The 21,085-nt window shown below is 45.5% G+C and overlaps 1 protein-coding gene across 6 annotated transcripts; it reads left to right on the forward strand.

Moving 5' to 3' along the window:
* The first annotated feature begins 1,469 nt into the window (after window positions 1-1,469).
* LOC125686854 (gap junction beta-6 protein) lies at window positions 1,470-12,208 on the forward strand. Of its 6 annotated transcripts, none has more exons than XM_048931368.1 (3): window positions 1,470-1,597; window positions 1,823-1,934; window positions 10,364-12,208. In XM_048931368.1, the coding sequence occupies exon 3, from the start codon at window positions 10,386-10,388 to the stop codon at window positions 11,175-11,177; it is 792 nt and encodes a 263-aa protein (XP_048787325.1). In that variant the 5' UTR covers window positions 1,470-1,597; window positions 1,823-1,934; window positions 10,364-10,385; the 3' UTR covers window positions 11,178-12,208. The 6 variants fall into 6 exon arrangements, with proteins under 6 accessions (XP_048787325.1, XP_048787335.1, XP_048787344.1 ...); XM_048931378.1 differs by having other exon boundaries at window positions 1,823-1,890; XM_048931387.1 differs by having other exon boundaries at window positions 1,827-1,934.
* The last annotated feature ends 8,877 nt before the right edge of the window (window positions 12,209-21,085 follow it).

The following is a 21,085-nucleotide window of genomic DNA, read 5'->3' on the forward strand; positions in this document are numbered from 1 at the left end:
ATGACATAAAGGGCATGTGTATGGCTTTTTCAAAGTCACTGAGTTGAGCTGGAACGTAGCTGGTAAGGGAGAAACTCACAGGTCCCTCTTGTCTCCTCCAAAGCTCTTCTCCCATAGGGAGGTGGGCTCCCCTTATCAAAGCATGGCCACATGGCCCCGAGCCGCCTCCCTTCCTGAAAGGCACTGTGCTGTGCGCATGAACCCTGAACACACCCCAGTGCAACTCCCACGGAAGTCAGTGAGCCAGGAAGACTCAGGCCTCAGGTATTTACTGCCAGTCTGGCTCAGCATCGCACACCTTGGGCCTCCAGCTGTGCACTGACCTGTCTCTGTCTGAAACTGATGTGGATGCAGTGCGGGTGCTGAGCTGTCTGAGAGGAACACAGGCCCTGCTTGGAGCAGATTGGGCTGGAGACGTTTGGAGATCTCCCTGACATGAACATGCCTGTGGTGCTAAAGCGCAGGCTGCAGGGAGCTCCGTGAAGAGTGGTAGATGATGAGTGCCGTGGAGATGGAAGGCAATACTTAAACCAAAGCTGGCAGCAATTTCTTATCTATCACATGCAAGGATTGAGTTGCTTGTGCTAGACAATGAAATGAGCCATTGACTTCTGCCAAAGATTTTCACTGGAACTGTTTTTATTCCGGAACGTGGAGATAAGGGGCAGAAGAATTTAGCTGGAAAGGCTTTGTCACCTGATCCATCACTCTGTGTCCTCAGTGAGTGCGAACACATGTCCAACCCTGAGATGCGCTGCTGCAGTTGTACCATGTGCTTTCCTCAGAAATTTGGGTAGAGCATTAGCAACTGTTTCTCTAATTAGACATGTATGTGTGGAGGAATCAAGGTTTCAGATTTCTGAACCCCAAGGTTATGACAGCAAAGCTGCAATGGAAACAGAACAGTGTGCAGAGTGGGTCCTGCATGGATACGGAGCTATGGTGTGAGGAGTGCACAAGCTGCCAGGAGCTGCAGCTGCATTTCAGGGACCCTTCAGAACATTCTCACAAAGCCAGCAACCATTGGCTTTTCTGCTATCATTTGCCAATCACAACTTCCACGAGGAACAGAGCTTTCCATATACCAGGATTTGACAAGACAGCATACAGTTCCGTTATCTTACACGCACAGTTACCCTACAAAACCCACATTTGCCATCATCTCTCTATGGGTTTGCTCCAGCACCTTTTTTTGCCGTATTTTCCCCCATTGCCCCAGGCCTCGCTCTGCCTTCCTGCCCTTTGCCTCTGCCCTCTCCCCCTCTCCTCATAGTCCTGCGCTCGATGTCTCCCTAAGCGGGATGGCTGCGGAAGGGGCGGCTCAGGGAAGGGGCGAGACCCCCATCGCGGGCTCCACTGTCCCCGCACAGCCGGGCCCCACCGGGATGGGCGCTCCCGGCCCGGCTCCGCCCCGAGCACTCCGCGAAGGAACCCCGCGCGGGTGGAGGCGGGCGCGGGGCGGGCTAAAAGCGGCGGCAGGTGAACAGGGAGGGACCTTAAAGCTGCGGGCCGGGAGCCTGGGGCTGGCTGTTCCTGTGGCACCGCACCGCTGAGCCCGGGTGCTGGCCCCGAAGGGGTCCCGGCAGCGCTGAGGCAGGTGAGGGGAGCGGCAGGAGGAAGGGAGGGCGGGCGAGGGGGAGAACGAGGTGGAGGCGGCGGCAGGACCCTGCCCCGCGGTGGGGCTCATTGCTTCGCGCCCCGCTTCCTCGTCCGCAGCCTGCGGGGCAGAGCGGGGCCCCGGCCTTATCGGGAGTGCTTTTCTCGGTCACTAGTGTCTATTTAACTCCTAACAGCTCTTCTTCTAATCCCCGATCTCTCTTAGTGAGCGCGTTATGTGAAGTGCCCGAGCAGCTGCGGCACCGAGCGAAATAAAGGCTTCCGCAATTGCAGGTAATTCGCGGCACACCTACGGACGTTCGGAGAGCTGCGCCGAGGTAAACAGCTTGCAGCGAACTGACAGGTCCGGCGATCGCGCGCTGGAAGCATTCCTCAGAGCTACGGGGGAGCGGAGCTGAGCCGTGAGTCAGAGCACGGCGCTGCGGCTGGGAGCACGACGCTGCTCCTGCCGGCCCGGCCCGCCGCTCCCCCTCTTTTGTTGAGGAATCTCTTAAGGAAAATCTCCGCCGGTTGGCGAGGCGTTACTGGGACAGTAAGTGGGAAGCTGGCGGAGGCATCGCTCCCACAGGTGCTCAAGGAAACGCGGGGACGTGGCTCTGAGGGACGTGGATAGCGGGCAGTGCTGGCGCTGGGTGCCTGGCTCAGACGGGTGGTCTTAAGGGTCTCTTCCTGCTTTAACGATTCTGTGATTTTATGAAATATTCCAAGGGAGCAATCAGAGGGTGGTTAGAGGACAAGGAGCCTTTTATCTCAAGTGCTCTTTTAAGCCAAGTTGCTGTGCTTTTATCACTAATGAGCTGTGGCTTGTGTGCAGTCATATCTAGGTCTGGGCCTGGCTTGTGGCTGGGTTTACCACAAAGTCTGTGTGCCCTGGGTTGAAAGTAGCATCAGCTAGTTTCATTTTTGATTTTCGTTAATGAATTTCTGTGGTTTCTATTATCTCTTGGTCTCTGTTGCTCAGCCTGCTTGCCTTGAAATAAGGCAGGAAAAGCAGCACGGAGGAAGACTGTAGATTTAGTTCAGAGACAGAGCAATAGTGAGTCAGGCTTCAGTCTTCTGCAACGAGCTCGAAGGAAGCACCTTTGTGTCCAGTTAGGGATTGCAGTATGACTTTTCTAGATGGGGTTTGCATATGTTTGCAGAGCCACAATGATGTTCTTCTAGCGCATGTTCTTTGAGACTTCAGTCCCCAGGACTGCCAGTCTGGTAACTGGTGGTATAAGGACTATGTGTCACAGAGCTTAAAATGGAGCAATAAAAAAGCATGGCTTCTGATGCATCTCTGGAAGAATCCATTTTTTCATGACAGGGCCACTTCTTTCAAATTACTGCCTGTGTTGTTTTGCATGCCTTTAAGTCTAACCAGGGTAAGATTACTTGGCAGACTCACTGAGTTGGTGCAAAAAGTGAAAAAGGTACAATAGAATATCTCAGTATCTAGGAAAACGGCAGTTCTTTGAGGTACATTTAAGTTACTGCACAAAGTTATTGCAGAGATTCAGCTGTCAGCAAAAGGGGCACTTTACAAATGGTGCTTCTTGTTGTTATGTGAATGGGGAAATAAAAGATGTCAGAAACTTCAACAAACGAGAGCATGGGTTTAATTTTTGTTTTTCTTCAGATGTTTTTTCCTTGTTCTGCTCCTCACAGCTCTTAATTGCTGTTAATGATGACTGGTGGCTTATCTGAAAAGATACCCCACTCTTGCCTGACTAAGTACTGTTTTGTATGAAAGAAAATCTGAAGTGATGATGTATGAGGAGAGATACAGTGCTGTTAAAACAAGAGGAATATGAACAATATAGAAATGCAGCAATTAGTTACTAAAGGGAAGCTGAAAACAATTTTTTTTTTTTTGTATCTCATATGTAGTTCTTCCTGCCGTAGACACTTCTGAAAGGAAAAAGTTGTTTTTTATCTCTACTTTGACTGAAAGAAATACTGACAAAGTGCACGCTGAAGGAAAAGCTGCATTCCACTATAAAATAGTGATGATGTTTCCATAAAGGTTCAACCCCTCTCTGAGGAAGCAATCTGCCCGTCAGAAATCCTGTGAGGTGGGAGTGGGTGTATCTCCAGGAACGCATGGTGAATCTGTAGAGAGAATGTGGATGTATGCCTAAGCCTGGTGATTGTTGTTGTCTTTTACAAACCCAGACAAATAGTACTGCTACTTTTGTATCTGGGGGCAAGGCCAAGTGCACGTAAAACTTTATTTAGAATTTGGGAAATAGGACACTCACATCAGTGAAGAAATAGTCCTCAGGAATTTGAATCCCTTTCAAAGCAAGGGCTGTTAAGCACTCTTTTTTTCCCCCCTGTAAACCTTTCCTTCAAAAATTGCTGAGGGGCCCAATTCTAGTTGGAATTCTTCAATCTTGTCATACCTTCGAGCATGACCAACCTTTCTGATGTCTTATTTTCCACAAGTGGAGTGAATTTCGTGCAGAGGTGTTCTGGAGGATGATAATTCTCCATTTGTAGTTATAGGGTAGTGAAATAGCCATGGATATTTCCAAACCTGCTTGGAAAATGGCTTGGGAGGACATAAGGGCATGAAATAGGGCAGTCATAATGTGGTCAGTGTGGGGCTGAATCCTCAATGCTCTTGTTATTTACTTAGCATATGTTTTTAATACTACATGCAGATTGGGTAGTGACCTGTTGTTTTAAAGGCTGTAGATTTTCTTACGTGAGGCTTAGAGCAAACAATGTATCCTGTTGGGATATTTTTGAGTAGAAGAAAACACAATGCTTGCTGTGTTCAGACCTGCAACTGTCAGAGGTTTCCTGTTCCTGATTAGTCTTGGCCTGTTCTTGTGTCAAATCAGATATACTGTAACTCCTATCTGTCTTGGCTCTTCTGTTGCTCTCCAGTTTCCACTCTGATGTGGAGATAGGCGCTCAGAACAAAGCTGCTGGAGAGCTGCACGGGCTTTTGGGATTGTTAGACTGATCTTTTGATCCTTATTCAACTTCTTAGTAGAACGTTGATTCTTGAAAGAGTGTGCAGTTGAAGCACTCTTATGTTTTTAATATACTGCAGTAAAATTAAAATAGCTGGAAGCTTCTTATAATAGTGAAATGAAAGGATTTTGGTTTGCCTGAGTCAGAGTTCAAAGCTGCATCTTATAGTGTGAACTCTACACTGCAGCTGTCATAATGGGAGGAGCTGTGCTCTCTCTTAAGTAACCAGTGTTCCGAATGGTTCAATTTAAGCTCTGTATTTCAACTTTGAAATAGTGCTTATCAGTCTTGGTCCACTGATAACGAAGTATGACTCTCTGAAGTGTCCAATTGTAGAGGAGCACTTCAGAACAACCCTGTGAGAAAGTGAGATCTTGCTATCTCATTTAATGTCTGGGGAACTAAGGTGTGGGGTAGGCTTAAAGTTAAGTAGACAGTCTGGGAGAGTCAGCAGGTAAGTGTTGTCGCCTGTGTGCTGGCCTTCCTTGCTGAGATCAAGGGATGCTGTCTTCGGAAGATATTGATCTAATATGTATTTATAAGAAGCTTCTTAGATTCCATCCAGACAATGTTGTTCTGTGTTGAAGCTGCTGCTCTCAGGCTTCTGATTTCCTTCTTTATCTCCAGCTCCGATCAGGAGCAGTACGTTTTGTTTAAAGATTATCTCAGCTGAGGTACTCCTGGGTTGGATGAAGGGACATTTGTCTTCGCAGACTGCCGATCTTATACCAATATCTAGAAGCACTTTGCACTGGTGACTGCTGGTACCCTACACTGAAATTCTGATAGGAATGGAGACACTGTGGACAACCTCTGCATTTCTGTTTGGTTCCCTTAGAATAATAAATTGGACCATAACAGAGGAGTGTGCAGTCTTTGAATTTATATGTGCTGTGGGCCACTTCCTGACTGGATCCCTTAGATGTTCCTACAGTGCCTCCAACATGACTTTTTTGCCTTGTTAATATCCTATAGCAGTGAGTTCCACAGTGTCGTGAAAGCGATGCAGCTTCTGTTGTTTCTACCTTTGCTCTGCACTCTGTAGTTTGCTGAAGCCATGGATTTAACCATTGACTAATGATTATCTGGTATACCAGTCCTTACCAGAGCAGAGCAAAATCACCTGCAAGTAGCTGTGTGCCTGAAGTGCTTGGTGGTGGTGTGATGTGGGGGGATTTTAGTGGGTGCATGCAGAATGCCGTGGTGGTTGTTTAATGCAGGTTGACAGGAACTAGTTTAAGCAGTAAACAGTCTGGCAGAGCAGAGCTCAAAACCTGCCCAGCAGCTGGAAAACTGCAGAAATAGGTAATTCTATTTCTCCTGCTGTCTGGCCTTCTAATGGTGCCTGAGCCCACTGGGGGAAGAGCTGTGTGCCTCTCCATGTGTTGTGTGGTCATGTAGAACCATTTCCTGCACTGCCAGCTCTTTGGGTGAGAGTAGTGACATCTTAGGATCATTTTTATCTCCTGCTGTAATAGCTGTGCTGTCCTGCTCCTCTGATTTCTCAGATGGAGGAACAGAAGGTTCAGCCAGTAGAAGAACAGATTCATGAATTTGTTTGGTTACCACAGTCTCATTTCAAAATGCACTCTAAATGCTTCATCTACTAGAGTTTACTACCTTATCTTCTGTTCTTCTCATCTTCCTCCTTTATCTTCAGTCCCTATTCCCACTGTACTTTTTTTCTTTTGTCCCAATTTCACCTGGCTTTTCATGTCTTAACTTATTCCTGTCCTGTGCTTTACTTCTGAGATGAGCAAATACTGTCTACACACTGTAATTTCTGTGTGCATTTAAGTGGATTGGCTCACACAATTATCTGTAAAGAGTTAGCAGCCATCAAAGGGAAGTCCTTTTCCTGTTTTGTTTCCATTGTTCAGCCAGACAGTTAATATTTCACTTACTAGTAAGGAGGTCTGGAAAGCAAGCATTTGAAAGAAAGATAACCTGCAGTGGGGATCAGCACCCTACCTTTTTTTTAGGAAACTAGGAATAAATGAGACATCACATCAGTACACAGTAAACTAGGAGTGAATGAGACTTCGCATCACTGCAGATAGCCCTGACCTGATGTCTGGATGGAGTGGTCTGTGAAGGGCCATACTCAGTTAACTTACATTCTGCTTTGGTCACTGTCTATTTATTGGATGAAAGGTGGGCACTTCAGTGATTTATGAATTGCCTTTATCTCTCAGTAACACAGTTTAGAGTATCTAATATTAAAAGTCAGGGAAAACCAGGTCCAGAGTATCTGGGTAGGGTTTCAGCTGCTTGAATATGGCCTTGCAGTCTCAGCTGTTCTGCTCTTCAAGAACTTCACTGAGTGCAGTATCTGATCAGTGCTTATATCAGTCTCCTGAACTCCTCAGAAGTCACATGCCTTTCTGCTAGCATAAAAGCAAGTCAAGCCATGAGGGTAGAACAAGGAGGGGCAAAGGTTGGTGACTAGCTCAGCAAGCAGCAGTAAGAATGGGATGGTGGCAGGTGGAGTGGGAGAGATTGCTGGAGGAGTTGGAAGGTGGGTGGGAATAGTGAAGAGGGGAATGTTTGGGTGGATATGAACGTCAAAGGGCTTTGGGAAGGAGTGGAGATGGCCTTGGGAGGGTGTCTTGTTTTACTTGCCCATCAGGTCAGATTAGGAACAGCTGTCTCTCTGAAGTGCAGTGGCTTTTTCTGCCTGCATCCAGGTACAGACGTAGTTTCATTAGGGTTGAAACATGATATGCTCTCAGTGGAGATGGAACAGTCGGGTGAATGGTGCAGTTTCACAATATCTTGAAGAAGCATCCCTGCTAAGGGCAACACCCTCTTTTCCACTAGCTGCTCATTCTGATGCTTTGCAATGTGCAGTTTGTTTTAAAATGGCACTCTTTCCAAATGGTTTGTAGAGTCTGTGTGCTAAAGCAGAACATGGAAATGGGTCAGGTTGGAAAAAGAAAAAAAAAAACAACAATGTACCAGTACTGGGAATAACTTCTAAACAAACCAGTTGGGTTCTGGGTTATAATGTACCCTCACAGTGCTGCAGAGGATGGAGAACTGCATTGGGACCAAGCAGTGATGGAGAAGTGTCTGTATCCAGCTCTGCCATTAAAGACAGGGTATCCTTTAAGTACACCCTGAGGCACTTGTATTTTGGTATCTCGTTCTTCACAGGGAGACAGGCAGTACAATTGTACATGGAAACAAGTTCTTGGGAAGCTGTAGAAAAAGAAAGGCAGCAGCATTTGTTTACAGTGAGGCAAGAAAGTATAAGAAATGGGACTCATGAGAAGGGAATATGCAGTTCCTCCTTCTCATCTTCTCATATTTATGGAGATGGCTGATTAAAGAGGGAACAATGACAGAAGAAACACAAATTGTTAGATTTAAAGAGTGGGTAGATGAGGCGTAATGCTGCAGTTCATGTGGTAACTGCCTTCCATAGGACTTAGAACTGTGGTGCGTGAAGGTATTTCTAATCAGTGCTGAGGTATGTCAGCCGCATCATTAGTTCCATAGTAGCAAGGTGCACATTAGTAAGAGAACATGAATATCAGTAGTAAAGCTGTAACTTTTCCTCTGCTTCAGTTTGATTATATGATGATCTGGTTTAAAACAAACAAACAAACAAACAAAAAAAACCCACCTGATCTGAGCAATTTAAAATAAGACGGCAAAAAGAGGGATAGAGTCAAATATTTTAAAATCTGTTTGTAAGTATCTCTGGTGTTCAGAGTCCTTCCCGTGCTCTCGTGTGCTAACCTGCAGAGACTTTCTCTATATCCATATGCTGATGAAATATACAGTTTATGTTTGGGAGGAAAAAAACCCAAAGCGTGATAGGAAGGCAGCTCTGCAACCAGGACTCTTTTCAGACAGATGCAGAGGTAATATCTCACACTGCATCCCACAGGAGAGTCAGAATCGGGAAAGGTTTCTTACAGTCTCAAGGAAATCTTGCCCTTCTTCCACCCCACTCTTTCTGCTCCTGAAGTAACCCCACACAGTCATCCAAGATGACCTGGCAAAACATGTTTTCGGCAACCAGAACCTTCCAATAAGCCAGGAAAGAAAAAACCCTTTGTTCACATCATGATCAGACTTCTTCATTTTGCCAGAGCTGTCGTGTTCTTTGATGCTTTGTACTGTTGTATGTGATTCATGAATATATGTAACCATTGTAAAGCAGGGAGGTTTTGACAGTGCTCAAAATGGAAGTGTGGTGCAGCAGTTGGGTCACACTGCACAAGGAACATAAGGAAGGTATATCTCTGCAGCTATCTCAGAGTTGATAAAAACTGAATTACATCACAATAGATGCAGTGGGCTTTGCCAGCAGCAACAGAGCTGTTCTCTAGAACCCCTGGAGAAGTGTTTTTTGTTCATTAGTGTCCTGTGCTGCAACTGCCAAAGTAAGATCTCTGAGAGATGATAAAATTCACAAATTTGAGAAATCTTGATGAGAAATTGCAGAGCAAAGAGGTTGAGGAGCACTTCTGCCTCAGAAGCACAAGAAATGTTTTCTTAATTTCAGAGTAACATGCAAATTACCTCTCAGTAAATTCATCGGAAGGGAGAAGGGGTGTGAAATGCTTCTTTATGCCAGCTGCAAATGCCTGTTGTGTGGATTTCTTCAGGTTCCACAAACAGCTGCAGTGTTCCTGGGGAGGTATGGGGCAGATAACAAATCAAAGCATTTTAGCTTTACAGTCATTATACTTTGAATCCCAACTACTGGAAACGCTCTTTCTGTTGCAGAGTCTCTGAGCTTCTGCTGGCCTGTCTGTGGACTTTGGCTTTCTCCCAGCTTCTGAAACTTCTCTCCTGTTTGAGGAGTAATGTACTTGTGTTACAAGGGAAGGTCATCTGGGTGGGCATGGGAATATGTCCTGTGCCTCAGTACCCTACACTGCCTTTTGTAGTTAGTGGAGAGGAACACAATTTTGGATGAACCTCATCATGCTGATTTTAAACAAGATAAGAAAATAGAGATGGAACCTTGTCACAACCTATTCCCTCATGAAATTGTGGCTTTCTTTTCTGCAACAAGAGAGCCGTACAGCCACATCCTTAAAACTTCCTAAGGCAGGCAGTGCAGGCCTCCTCATGTAAGGCACAGAGCTTCCACAGCAGCTCCTTGAAGTCTGTCTTTATTGCTGGAATAATGTACTTTTGAAAATGTTGTTTATGCCCTGAAGCCAAGGATGTGCAAACTTGTCTCAGCTTCCTAAGTTTAGCTATTTTCTTCTCAAATGAAGTAACTAAGTGACCATGCTGGTTTTGTTTTTCAGTTTCTTTGATTTTTCTGTAACTTTACAACAGAGCTTCTACCTCACCACCTGCTTCTTTCTGTTCACCTTGAGAATTCCAGAGGCTCTGAGGAATCTCTCATTCTGGTTACGTTTCACCATAACACGTACTTTGCTTTTGACTGTTGATATCATCTTCTGTTCTTTGCTCCTATTAGCAAAGCTTCTAGAAATTGTAGCTTTTAAATAAGATCATTTTTTACCAATTTCCCTTGTCTACTTCTTCTTATCGATGTGGATAGAAGTTTTCAGTTGCCAAATATGCCTAGCAGTCAGACAGATTCCCTTCACGTTATCAAGCAACAAAATGTCACCTGCCGATATTTGGTTACCGTGCCACTTTGACTGCTTGCCAGAAAGACCGTGTCAACAAGACGTTACCACAGCCTATGAATTATATTTACAATGTTGCTTTTATTTCATACTGTATGCTTAATAGTATTTTTTTTCCCACCCTGATGAACCTTTTTCTTTTTGTCTTGTCTTAGGTCATACCTTTAAAACAAGACAATGGACTGGGGAGCTCTGCAGACCATCTTAGGAGGTGTAAATAAACACTCCACCAGCATTGGGAAGATATGGCTCACAGTCCTGTTCATCTTCCGTATCATGATCCTGGTTGTGGCTGCAGAGAGAGTCTGGGGAGATGAACAAGATGACTTTATCTGCAACACTTTGCAACCTGGTTGCAAGAATGTTTGCTATGATCACTTTTTCCCCATCTCTCACATCAGACTCTGGGCCCTGCAGCTGATCTTCGTTTCTACCCCTGCGCTGCTGGTGGCCATGCATGTGGCTTACAGGAGGCACGAGAAGAAAAGGCAGTTCAGAAAGGGAGACCAGAAATGCGAGTATAAGGACATTGAAGAGATCAGAACCCAGAAGTTTCGTATTGAGGGCACCCTGTGGTGGACGTACACTTGCAGCATCTTCTTCAGATTGGTCTTTGAAGCAGTCTTCATGTATGCATTCTATTTCATGTATGATGGGTTCCGAATGCCTCGCTTAATGAAATGTAGTGCTTGGCCCTGCCCCAACACAGTAGACTGCTTTGTTTCTCGACCTACTGAAAAGACAGTGTTCACTATTTTCATGATTGCTGTGTCCAGCATTTGCATTCTTTTAAATGTGGCTGAATTATGTTATTTACTGACAAAATTTTTTCTCAGAAGGTCTAGAAAAGCTGGAAATCAGAAACACCACCCCAACCATGAGAATAAAGAAGAAACCAAACAAAATGAAATGAATGAGTTAATATCTGATAGCTGTCAGAACACAGTTATAGGATTCACAAGTAGCTAAGGTGGTGTCAGTGCTGGTATTCACTCTGAAAAGGGTGAATGTTCTTTGTCTAATGGCTGCAAATAAAATTTGTTATACTAAACAGCTTCTGTTGGGAAAGATTTAGATGTGTAGTGACAGGTGTCAGCTATGCACCTGTTGAGGAAAAAAAAAAAAGGCAGCTTAAACATTTGAAAGTTATGAGGACTAAATAGGAAATTGTATTTTCCTACAGATATCCTTACAAGGATGCTCTGACAAATGCACTAGTGCCTTTGTGTGGTTCCTTGAAAATGCTATGCAACAGCAATAAGAACAAAAGTCTTTCCAAGCTAGATGTGCTAATGTTTCAAACTGTTTTGTAATAAAGATAGTTTTTGATTGTGAACAGAAAATTAAAGTATTTTTGTAAAATCTAAGATTCCATGTTACTTAAGGTGTTACAGTAAGCAACTGACTGCGCTTTGTTTAAGCAGGTAATTGCAGATGAACCCTGCGCTACCATGTTCATGGAGAGGAAATAGCAGTAGGCCACATCTTTACAGCTTTGCAAGCACTGCTTGAGTCTGGATGAGTAACTTGAGGCACCTGCATCTGCACTGCTGGCTGTGGGGCTGCATGAAATCCCCACCACAGGCAGTGTGGAAAACTGGGGTAGCTAGCTTCTGAGGGCAGTGCTGTGCCTAAAAGCAGCATGGTGATACAGGTGCAGTCCAAGTAGACCTGCTTTTGACAAATAGCAGACCTGGTATAAGTATTCCTGTTAATCTTTTCATTGCATGCTGCCAATTTTATAGGAACATACATAATTTTATGTAAATACTCCACTTAGCACATGTTTATTTCTCTAACGCATTTGCTGTATTTGTTTCCTTATGCTATATCACATCATTGAACCTTTTGCTTTTGTTAGCTATTTTTTTTCTTATGTGGTAGACTGGTGCTGTTATGAAACTAGGGGCTCTTTGTTCTGGAAGACATGGGAAAGTATCTTAAACACTGGAAATGGAGAAAGTCTTCTGAATAAAAGGCGAACACTTTAAACTTTGACAATGAAGTGAGAGTCTATATGTGAATGCTAGTGAGAGCTTAAGCCGGACAAGTGCTTATGAAAGGCTGCTTTTGAGCAAGGACTCTGCATCTGAAGTGTGTGTGGTTTGTATACTGCTCGTTCCCACCCAGAGCACTGATGTCTTAATTCCGTTATACCCCATAATTGAGGTAAGCACATAACCTGTCTGCTCAGGAGGATGGAGTTTTGGGATAGGTGTGCTGTTGAAAGCGAAGAATCCTGAAATGTCAAAGAGGTGGGTATAGCAGAGGACCCTAATTATGCTGTTTTATGTGTGCTTCTCCTGTTTTGCATCTCACTTTTCACCAGAGTATGTCATGAGTGCACTGTCTTCAGAGTTGTTCTTTTTTTTATACTAGTGCAAGTGAATTAACCTCACTGCTTTTGTGCTGCAGAGCTACTTTTCTAAAGAGCTGCTGCATGTGTCACTAGGAGCAGAGACTGCACTTAATGCATAAACCATCTTCAGTTTTAAGTTTTCCTTCTGTCACATCAGACTTTTACTTTGTGTATATGTGTCCACACTATAAATGGCTTCTGGCTTGTTCTTGCTTTATGTAGAACCTAATAGGCCCCTACATCTTAATAGGGTGCAGGGCCAAGCAACCGAGAGAAAATAGCTGGAGTCAACTCTGTCCTCAGAGAATGGATTTTGGTTGCCACTCTTCTTCTGGCACACTCCTCAACTTCCTTGCCTTCACAGTAGTTTCTTTTCCAATTATTGTTATGAAAAGCTATTGACAGTCTTCTGGATATTTTTGCCAGCAAGCTAGAAGGTGAAAAAGCAGGTATGAAACTTTGTCTGCATGGTTGTACAGTTGCTGAAAGCCTTGTGGTTTCTCCAAGCTGCATAGGTTCCATGTATGGCTGTGACAATGGTCTAAACGTATTTACTTCAATGGCTCTGTTTCTTTACAATGGGCAAGTTCAAGGTTTGGGCAGTGCCTCACCAGCTCTGCTCAGCAAATTCTCCCCATCGTTCTGTTAAAGAACAAAGACAGAGTTCAGGCTTCATGCTATGCTGGGCTCAGGGTGCAAAGAGGCTACATTTGGTCCAGAGTTGTATTGCACAGGGCAGCCCTAGCTGTGGACTTTCATCCAGGGCATGCTGTGAATCACATACCATATAGGGAATAGGAATGGAGATTGGTTAATGATTATGCATGATCATGCCTCATCTCATCATGTTGTGATCAAATTAAATAGACCTATGCTGGACGTCAACAAAACCTAAAAAACATCTCAAGGCAACTGTGTTCTCCTCAGTTGGAGGGTGGGTGTTTTTGCTTGGTTTCTTACAAAGGGCATGCCTATTAAACCCCAAACTGGACATAACTCTGTATATGGTATTTTCATTGTCCATTTACAAAAATTTTGAAAAGTAGTTCTTGTTCTAGTAGTTGAATTTTTCAAGAGTACCAGCTCCATATCCGTTGCAAGTTTAAGCCTGGATAAATGGGCAAAGCCTAAACGAAGAAAATGAGCATACGTGCTGCTTTGTGCATCAGCACAGGCTGTGCTGTAAATGGGTTTGGGTTGGTTGGCTGTTTCACATGAGGAGTGCCTGATACAGTGTCAGCACAAACAGCCCTTCTCCATTGCTGGAGTGCCCTGGCACCTGGGTGAGCCGGAAACAAATGTGCTGGTCCCTGCACCATGGATGGGAGCCAGAGCTTATCCAAGGCTGCACTTGTACAGATTTCTTGCCTCAGCAGAGTGGATCAGTTGTGACTGAGTTGTGTTGGGCTGTGATGTTTCTCATCACACTACTGTGCATCCTTGATCATGCAATCCTTTATCTGAAACATCATCTGACTTTTGTAAGTGCTAAGTAAAAGTCCCTGAAATTTTCAGTGCCCTCTTAGTTGCATTTCCAGCCCCATATCCTTGCAGGCTGGCTGAGGCTGCTCCTGGCCTTAAAGCACATCAGCTCACAGCCCTCCACTGTGCCTGCTGTTGCTCCCACATCATCACTCATAGCCAGGGTCTCCAAAGTCTCTGCCCTGCCAGTCACCATAAATTTATGCTGTGCTGGCATAAATTCAGCGAGTTTCTTTACTGGTAACTGGCTTAATTGTTCCTGCCCATCTCTGGCTGCACATCCCCACCCTGCGATTTTCCCCTTTGTTATGCCTGGGGCAAAGATTGCTTAAACTGGCCCAGGTGCCAAATGATTATTCAGAACCTCTTAAGAAGCCCTCCTTAAATCCCCCCTCTTGCTTTCCTATCAAATAAGGAAGAGCCCTGACCAGCTCTGTGTCTGACATGTTCCACTCCCATTACACAAAACAGACATTGGCTCCAACTCCACTGCATATCCTCCTCCATCTCTTTCTTCTGAGCCCAGCCTCCTGCAGCCTCAGTTTTGTCTGCTGACCTGATCCCAGCAACCTTGGATGCCAAAGACACAAAGCAGACCAGTGGTGGGATGCTCTGAGATTGCATTTCATTTTTCAAATTACTACCCTGACCTAATGCCAACCTGTGGATCCACACCAGATCAGAGTGAGCACAGGCATCCCAGCCCCTCTGACAAGCAGGGACCCTGTAGACACACATCAGGTCAACTGCTCATACTGCATCACCCCCCACCACCCTGCTGCAGTGTGCTGGGAAGCGTGCCACCAACTTGAGGTGGACCTCACTTGCATCTTTGATTTTCTACATGCCACAGTTACCTCTATTTCCTACACTAAACCAAGGCTTTATTGCTGTACTTCTGAAATAAATCTATTTATCTTCTTCATAAAGGAACACTCCTTGCCCTGCTGGCTCTTCCCCTTGCTCCTTGCTATGGCTGTGATGTAACAAGGAAACTGTGCCCAATTGCCTGCCTGGGAGAAGCACCCCTCCAATGCATATCTCAGCAGAATCATGGAATCACTGAGGTTGGAAAAGGCCAAGATTATGCAGTTCAATCATCAGTCCATCTCACCATGATGCCCATCAATTGGTGACTGCACCACCTCCCTGTGCAGCTTGTTCCACTGCCTCAACACTGCTTCGGAGAAGAAATTTTTCCTAATATCCAACCTGAAACCCCCCTGGTACAACTTAAGGCCATTCCCTCTTGTCCTGTCACTGTTACCCAGGAGCAGAGGCTGACCCAGTAAACCTGCAGGAACCCCACACACCTGATGATGGCTGTGGAGTGCAGCCACCATCTCAGCGTGAGGCCTCGGGTGGGTCGCCCAAGTTCTGACACAGCACACGGCAGGTGGGTCTGTGGGAGGAGTGGGCAGGGAGAGGCCCGGGCAAGGCCCTGACTCAGCTGCCGAACCCTCACAGAGCCGCAGCCAGCGCCTGCCTCGTCCGTGCCAGCAGGAGCAGGGACAGCAGGGCCGCTCCCCACACCCCGTCCCCACCACGCCCCTCCTGCCCGTACTGTAGGCCCGTCCCCACCAGAACTTCTGCCGCAGCCTCCCCCTGCTGCTCGGTGCCGTGAAAGCCACGCTAATGTCTTCTGAGGCTTGCAGAAGTTTCAGGGCTTGACTCAAAGCTCCTCGCTGCCACTCCAAAAATCCCCGTTGATCTCCCTAGGCTTGGGCCTCTGGGAAGGGTGTAACAAAGGAACACCGCGATGCCACCCAGCTGCTTCCTGCACAGCCCTTTTGCAACATCAGATCTCATGGCACGCTGCAGCCACGACCTCCCCACAGCACTTCTGCCAGCTGGGCGGGCAGCCCATGCCCTGCAGCCCTCCACGCGTTCCTCTTTGGAGCCCTTGTCCACCCACCACACTCACAAATCACTGAGCTGTGTGATTTTCACTCAGTTTGCTGGTGGCTGTGGAAAAGGGTGGCAACTTCACTTGAAGTGTAACAAAACTCTAGGAAGAACAGTACCATGTCCTTTGGTACCATGGATGATCCAAGAGAAGGCTGGAAGGGAAAGGAGCTGGTAAACCTGTGGCCCTGGTAATATTCCATACCTGCCCCCAGAGCCCAAGTCCACAGCAGCAACTGCCCTTCCAGAGCTGTGGGGAGTCTGGAGCACAAGTCTTATGGGGAGTAGCTGAGGGAACTGGGATTGTTCAGTCTGGTGAAGAGAAGGCTCAGGAGTGACTTTACTGCTCTCTACAGCTGCCTGAAAGGAGGCTATGGGGAGGTGGAGGTCAGTGTATGCTCACATGTAGCAACAATAGGATGAGAGGGAATGGTCTTAAACTGTGCCAGGGTTGGATATTGTTGTGTTCAGGTTGGATATTTGGAAACATTTCTTCTCAGAAAGGGTGGTGAGGCACTGCCCTGGGGAGGTGGTTGTGTCACCGTCCTTGGAGGTGTTCCAGAAATGTATGGATGTGGCACCAGGGATGTGATTAGTGGGCATAGGGGGATGGGTTGACAATTGGAATGCATGCAAGTTTCTCAGTACAGATAAGGCTGAGGCAGGAATGCTTACATCTCAAACACCCAGAACCATGAGGGTGTGAGGATCCCGGGGACCCTGAGTTGAGGTGTGGTGCACCCACACACTCAGCTTCACCAGGACCACCAGCCAGGGCAACTAGCAGATGTTGGTACCAGACATCACTTCCTTATTCCTCGATGAGAACTAAACCCACATAGCCCTCTTCTTGCTCAACATGCAGGGAAGCATGGCTGCCCTGTGTTCTCACAGGCCTCCTTGCTGAAGCTTTGCCTGCATAAAGCAATGGCTATACAGATATAGGCATTTGTGCAGGTGTATGTATATGACACACAGTGTCATGTTTTGCATTAACACTGAATAAATCAGCAGCAAGCACTTTAAAACCTGGCCTGAAGATTGAATATTATTTTGGTATCCATTATTATTGTTAATGTTAAAACGTAATTTAAATAGGCCGATAGAAGACAGTACCACAAGAGTGAATTAGTCGAGATGAAAGAAGAATTGAGGAACTTTGCAGAAAGATCATTTTAGCCACAACACAAGAATAAAATAACAACATGCACTTCAATGAAAAATTAGAACTCCTCATCCTCGTCCCTGATCTCCTGTGAACCGAGCTGATATAGAGGTGCATGATGGCCAGACTGCCTCTGCTCTGCACTCAGTGGTAACAAAAAATCAAAATGTTTAGATGGATAAAGGAGAAAATTTGTAATGATACTGATAAGCGTATCACCTAACCATGCTGACACATGTATGACAGGTTATGATCTCCACCAAGAGACCACAGAACCACACCGTACTGAGATCAGGATCTTAGGGCATTCAGGATTTGGGGAAAGCAGGTACTTCCCATGTGAAGTCCTCTGGGCTACCTGGGAGCTAAACCAGGTCTCTTGGTTGTGAGTGGGAGTTTGGTGACACAGGTTGGTGACCCGTGGGCCAAGATCCACAGCTGCCATCACTCTGCACCGCCAGGTGACACAGGGAAGAGGAGTGGCAGGTGTCCAAGAATGTGCAGATCCTGGAAGGCACCAGGAGGATTTAATGCCTGGAGGGCTGGGCGAAAGCTGAGTGGGGCTTTTCTTTGTTGCAGCTCTGAACGTAGGTGTCTGGTATTTATTTAAATCCTAAGTACCTGAATAGTGTCTTGGATCTCATCCCAAACATATCTAACCCCTTTATCATTATGTAGGAAAGACTCTTCAATTGAAGGTTTTGAGAGTGCAAGGCCTCACAGCAGGCTGCTCACAAATCCCTTCAGACCTCCTCTGAGCTGGACTCAGTCAAAGAACATGGCTTGGCCTCAAAACCCTGCAGCACTGCCTGCTGCACTCACAGCTCACCAACCCGACACTGCTCAGCAGGCTTGTATTACTGGCTGCTGGCTTTTTTTTTTTAATAGCTCTGGTTTTACACTACCTCCCTCACCAAAGAACTGGAGGGCATTACCCAGTTAAACACTGAAAAGTTAATCACTGGACAATAACCACATATTAAACATCATTACAAAACCAGTGCCAAGGGCATATTCTAAACAGAACTGTGGGGAGGAACTGTTTGTTTGATTTTTTTTTCCTTTTTTTTCTACACACAGAAGCCACCAAAAAGTAAACAGCAGGAGTAGAAAGGCCAAGGAACTTCGGAAGGTCGCATGGCCCAGTCCATAAGTCTGAGGCAGGAGGAGATTCACTCGAGATTCACCTGAGGTGCACTTGGTTGATGGCATCCTTCAAAGATAAGGGCTCTTTATTTTCACTTGGGCTTTCCTTAGCAGAAAAGCTGTTTGGGTTAACTAAACTTTTACTTATCTTGATAAATTCCTGCAAAGCTCTTGTGGCAGATATGCTTCAATTAGTCTAAAATTTGTACACGTAATTTGAGCTTCCTGGTACACATTATTCAAGCTTAATTTTGTACGTCAGCAGTGCTGTTAAACCAATTTGAACATGGATACACTCTCAGCACTAGCAGAACCCAGGAATACAGTCAGTAAGAACCCCAGGGTGGACAACACTGTCCCTTCTGCACCACAGACCCACTTGGGATCCATAGGCATGGAACTACCACTGTCCCATGAAGGATTTTTGCAGCTTACTGTGGACAGATCTGTGTGTGCTTGGGCATTTCTGGAAATACCTCCTTCCAAATGGAGCTGACTAGATTATTGTCCATTGTGAAGCTTTCTCCTGGCAAGGACTCTTCCTTGCCAGACCCAGACCCAGACCTCTATTTCCCTCAGACTGCTGGGTGCCATCTCACACCTTCTCTTCCCCAGGCTCGTGGCAAAAGGTGGAAGGAGGGAAGGAAGAGCCATGTACTGAAAGGTGGAGACTATATGAGAGGTCCTGACTCATCTCGAGTTTAAGATGGGCAGCTAGAAAAGGATGACTCTGCTTCTGAATCTTGTTTGGTATCTTCTGTTCAGTGTTCAATGTAAAATGTATGAACAGGAGCAGAGACCAAATCCAGAGCCTTTCCCATTTGTCCCCAGTTCTTAGGAGAGCATCTCCCACAAGTCATCTTGTTCCCTCCCCTCTCCTTTTGTCCTACTGACTTTTGTTCAGCTGACTAAATCCTGCAAAAGTGCAGAGCAACACCAGCCTGGAGTAACCTGTAGCTCTGTGGCTGTGGCACAGTGCAAGGACTAAGAGGTAAAAGTTTGACTCCTGTCATGTCAAGCAAAACAATATCTCTGAATCTATATGACTCTGGAGAAACCTAAGGGTTTTTCTATGTGCCATGACCCTTAGTGCCACATCCACACATGTGGGGACTTCTGAGCTCAGCATTCACAGGGACATGGGTGTTCTGATCTCAGATTTGTGTGCCATGGCTCACAAACCCTCCCTAGCTGTCCTGGGGCATGGCATAGAAATGCCTCGCTCACCAAAAAGTACTGGATATCAAAAAATCTGGACTGTAGCTTATTGAACAGCATTTAAACAACTTTCCCCATATCTTCCTTTGGCCTCCTCAATTTCATATGCAAAAGGAAAAAGAAAAAATAATGTATCTTCTTGTGTGATTTTTCACATCAGCAGACAGTATGAATATTTTAGTGAGCAGTGCAGGAGGTGTTCTGAGTGCTGTAGAAAAGAAAAAGATGCAAATCCAATTAAGCAAGCAAACTGGAGCTGTGTGTAGCAAAATGGGCAAGAACAATCTTGTTTTATGCCAACATTTCACGTCCCTGAAGCTTTAGACAGGCATGTGTATTTTGCTGATTTGCAGGCAAAATTCCTGTTCCCAGCATGTACAGTATGCTTCATTACAGTGCAACGTGTCTTGACGTGGGGAGAATGTCCACACCTGAGACTGTGGGCAGCAGTTTGGAAATAAAGCGTTTCAACAGCAATCCCTGGTGGGAATAGGAAACTTTACACGTGCTAATCTTGTTTGGAATTTCCTCATTGCTCCACACATATCTCCATCAAACAATTTCCAATAGATTCTATTTCTTTTGAAATAATAGAAACTACTGTGATTGATTTATGAGCACGTTTGCCTGACACTATACCCATAATAATAAAATACCTAGCAACAACACTTACACAGCTTAGTCCTGATTTATTTTACTTTTTTTTCCACACATTTTCTAAACACGTGTGGAGCTGTTGTAAAATTGGTTTTATCCCATTTTTCTATTGCTCACACAGAGCTCAGCCCATCAGCCAGCCAGTACCTAGCTGCAGAGTACGCCAGAAGTGCTCTGAGCTCCCTGTGCCAGCCCGGTGAAAGCCTTCTGATGCTACCTGGTCTCCTCCTGGCTTGGAAGTGTTGACATGAGGGCTTTGGTGCCATGGGAGCACGCAGGATGGATCTAGTGGACCTGAGGCAGAGCCGAAAGGAGCTCTGGTAAGGAAGCTCCACTCTCACAAGGCTGCTGTCATTTATGAGTGCGATTTTGGAATTTCAGGTCTCCCATAATAGAATCTCTTTCAAGATGTGATCAGTAACAAAAGAATAGATTTGTTTTTTCTGTAGTCCATTTATTTTGCCGCCATTTACTCTTAAGAAAGTATGGTCACACTTGAAAATTTTTGCCCTAAGAAAAAGATTTGAACAACAGAGCAAAACCAACATATTTATTGACAAACGAAGTGCTCTACTGACCCGTAAAATTATCCCAGCAAGACACCCAGTGTCTGCTTAGCTGGAACCCTTGGCTTCTAGCAGTAAGCGTTCTCAGTATACAGGTAATGCAAACATTGCAAAAGACGGTGGTTTTATTGGACATCTACCTTTTCCTGCCTGAAGCAAATCACTTTATGATATGCTTGAATGCAGTGAAGGGCAGAGGCAGAAACATTCCTGACTACAGGGAGTTCATTTTTCCTTCTTGTGGGGTGCTGGTTGAGAGTGATACTTCTTGTCCTCATCTGAATATTTTGTAAGACTGAATGCATTGCTTGGCAACAATTGCAGTGGCATGTCCAACGAGGTGCTGTGTGGCTGTTTGACACTGCTTGGCATTATGGCT

Source organism: Lagopus muta, chromosome 1 (assembly GCF_023343835.1).
Source record: "Lagopus muta isolate bLagMut1 chromosome 1, bLagMut1 primary, whole genome shotgun sequence".
Lineage (NCBI taxonomy): Eukaryota > Metazoa > Chordata > Aves > Galliformes > Phasianidae > Lagopus > Lagopus muta.

What these genes read in the sequence shown, in the direction of transcription:
- LOC125686854 (XM_048931368.1), top strand. Translation starts at nt 10,386, where the DNA reads ATGGACTGGGGAGCTCTGCAGACCATCTTAGGAGGTGTAAATAAACAC.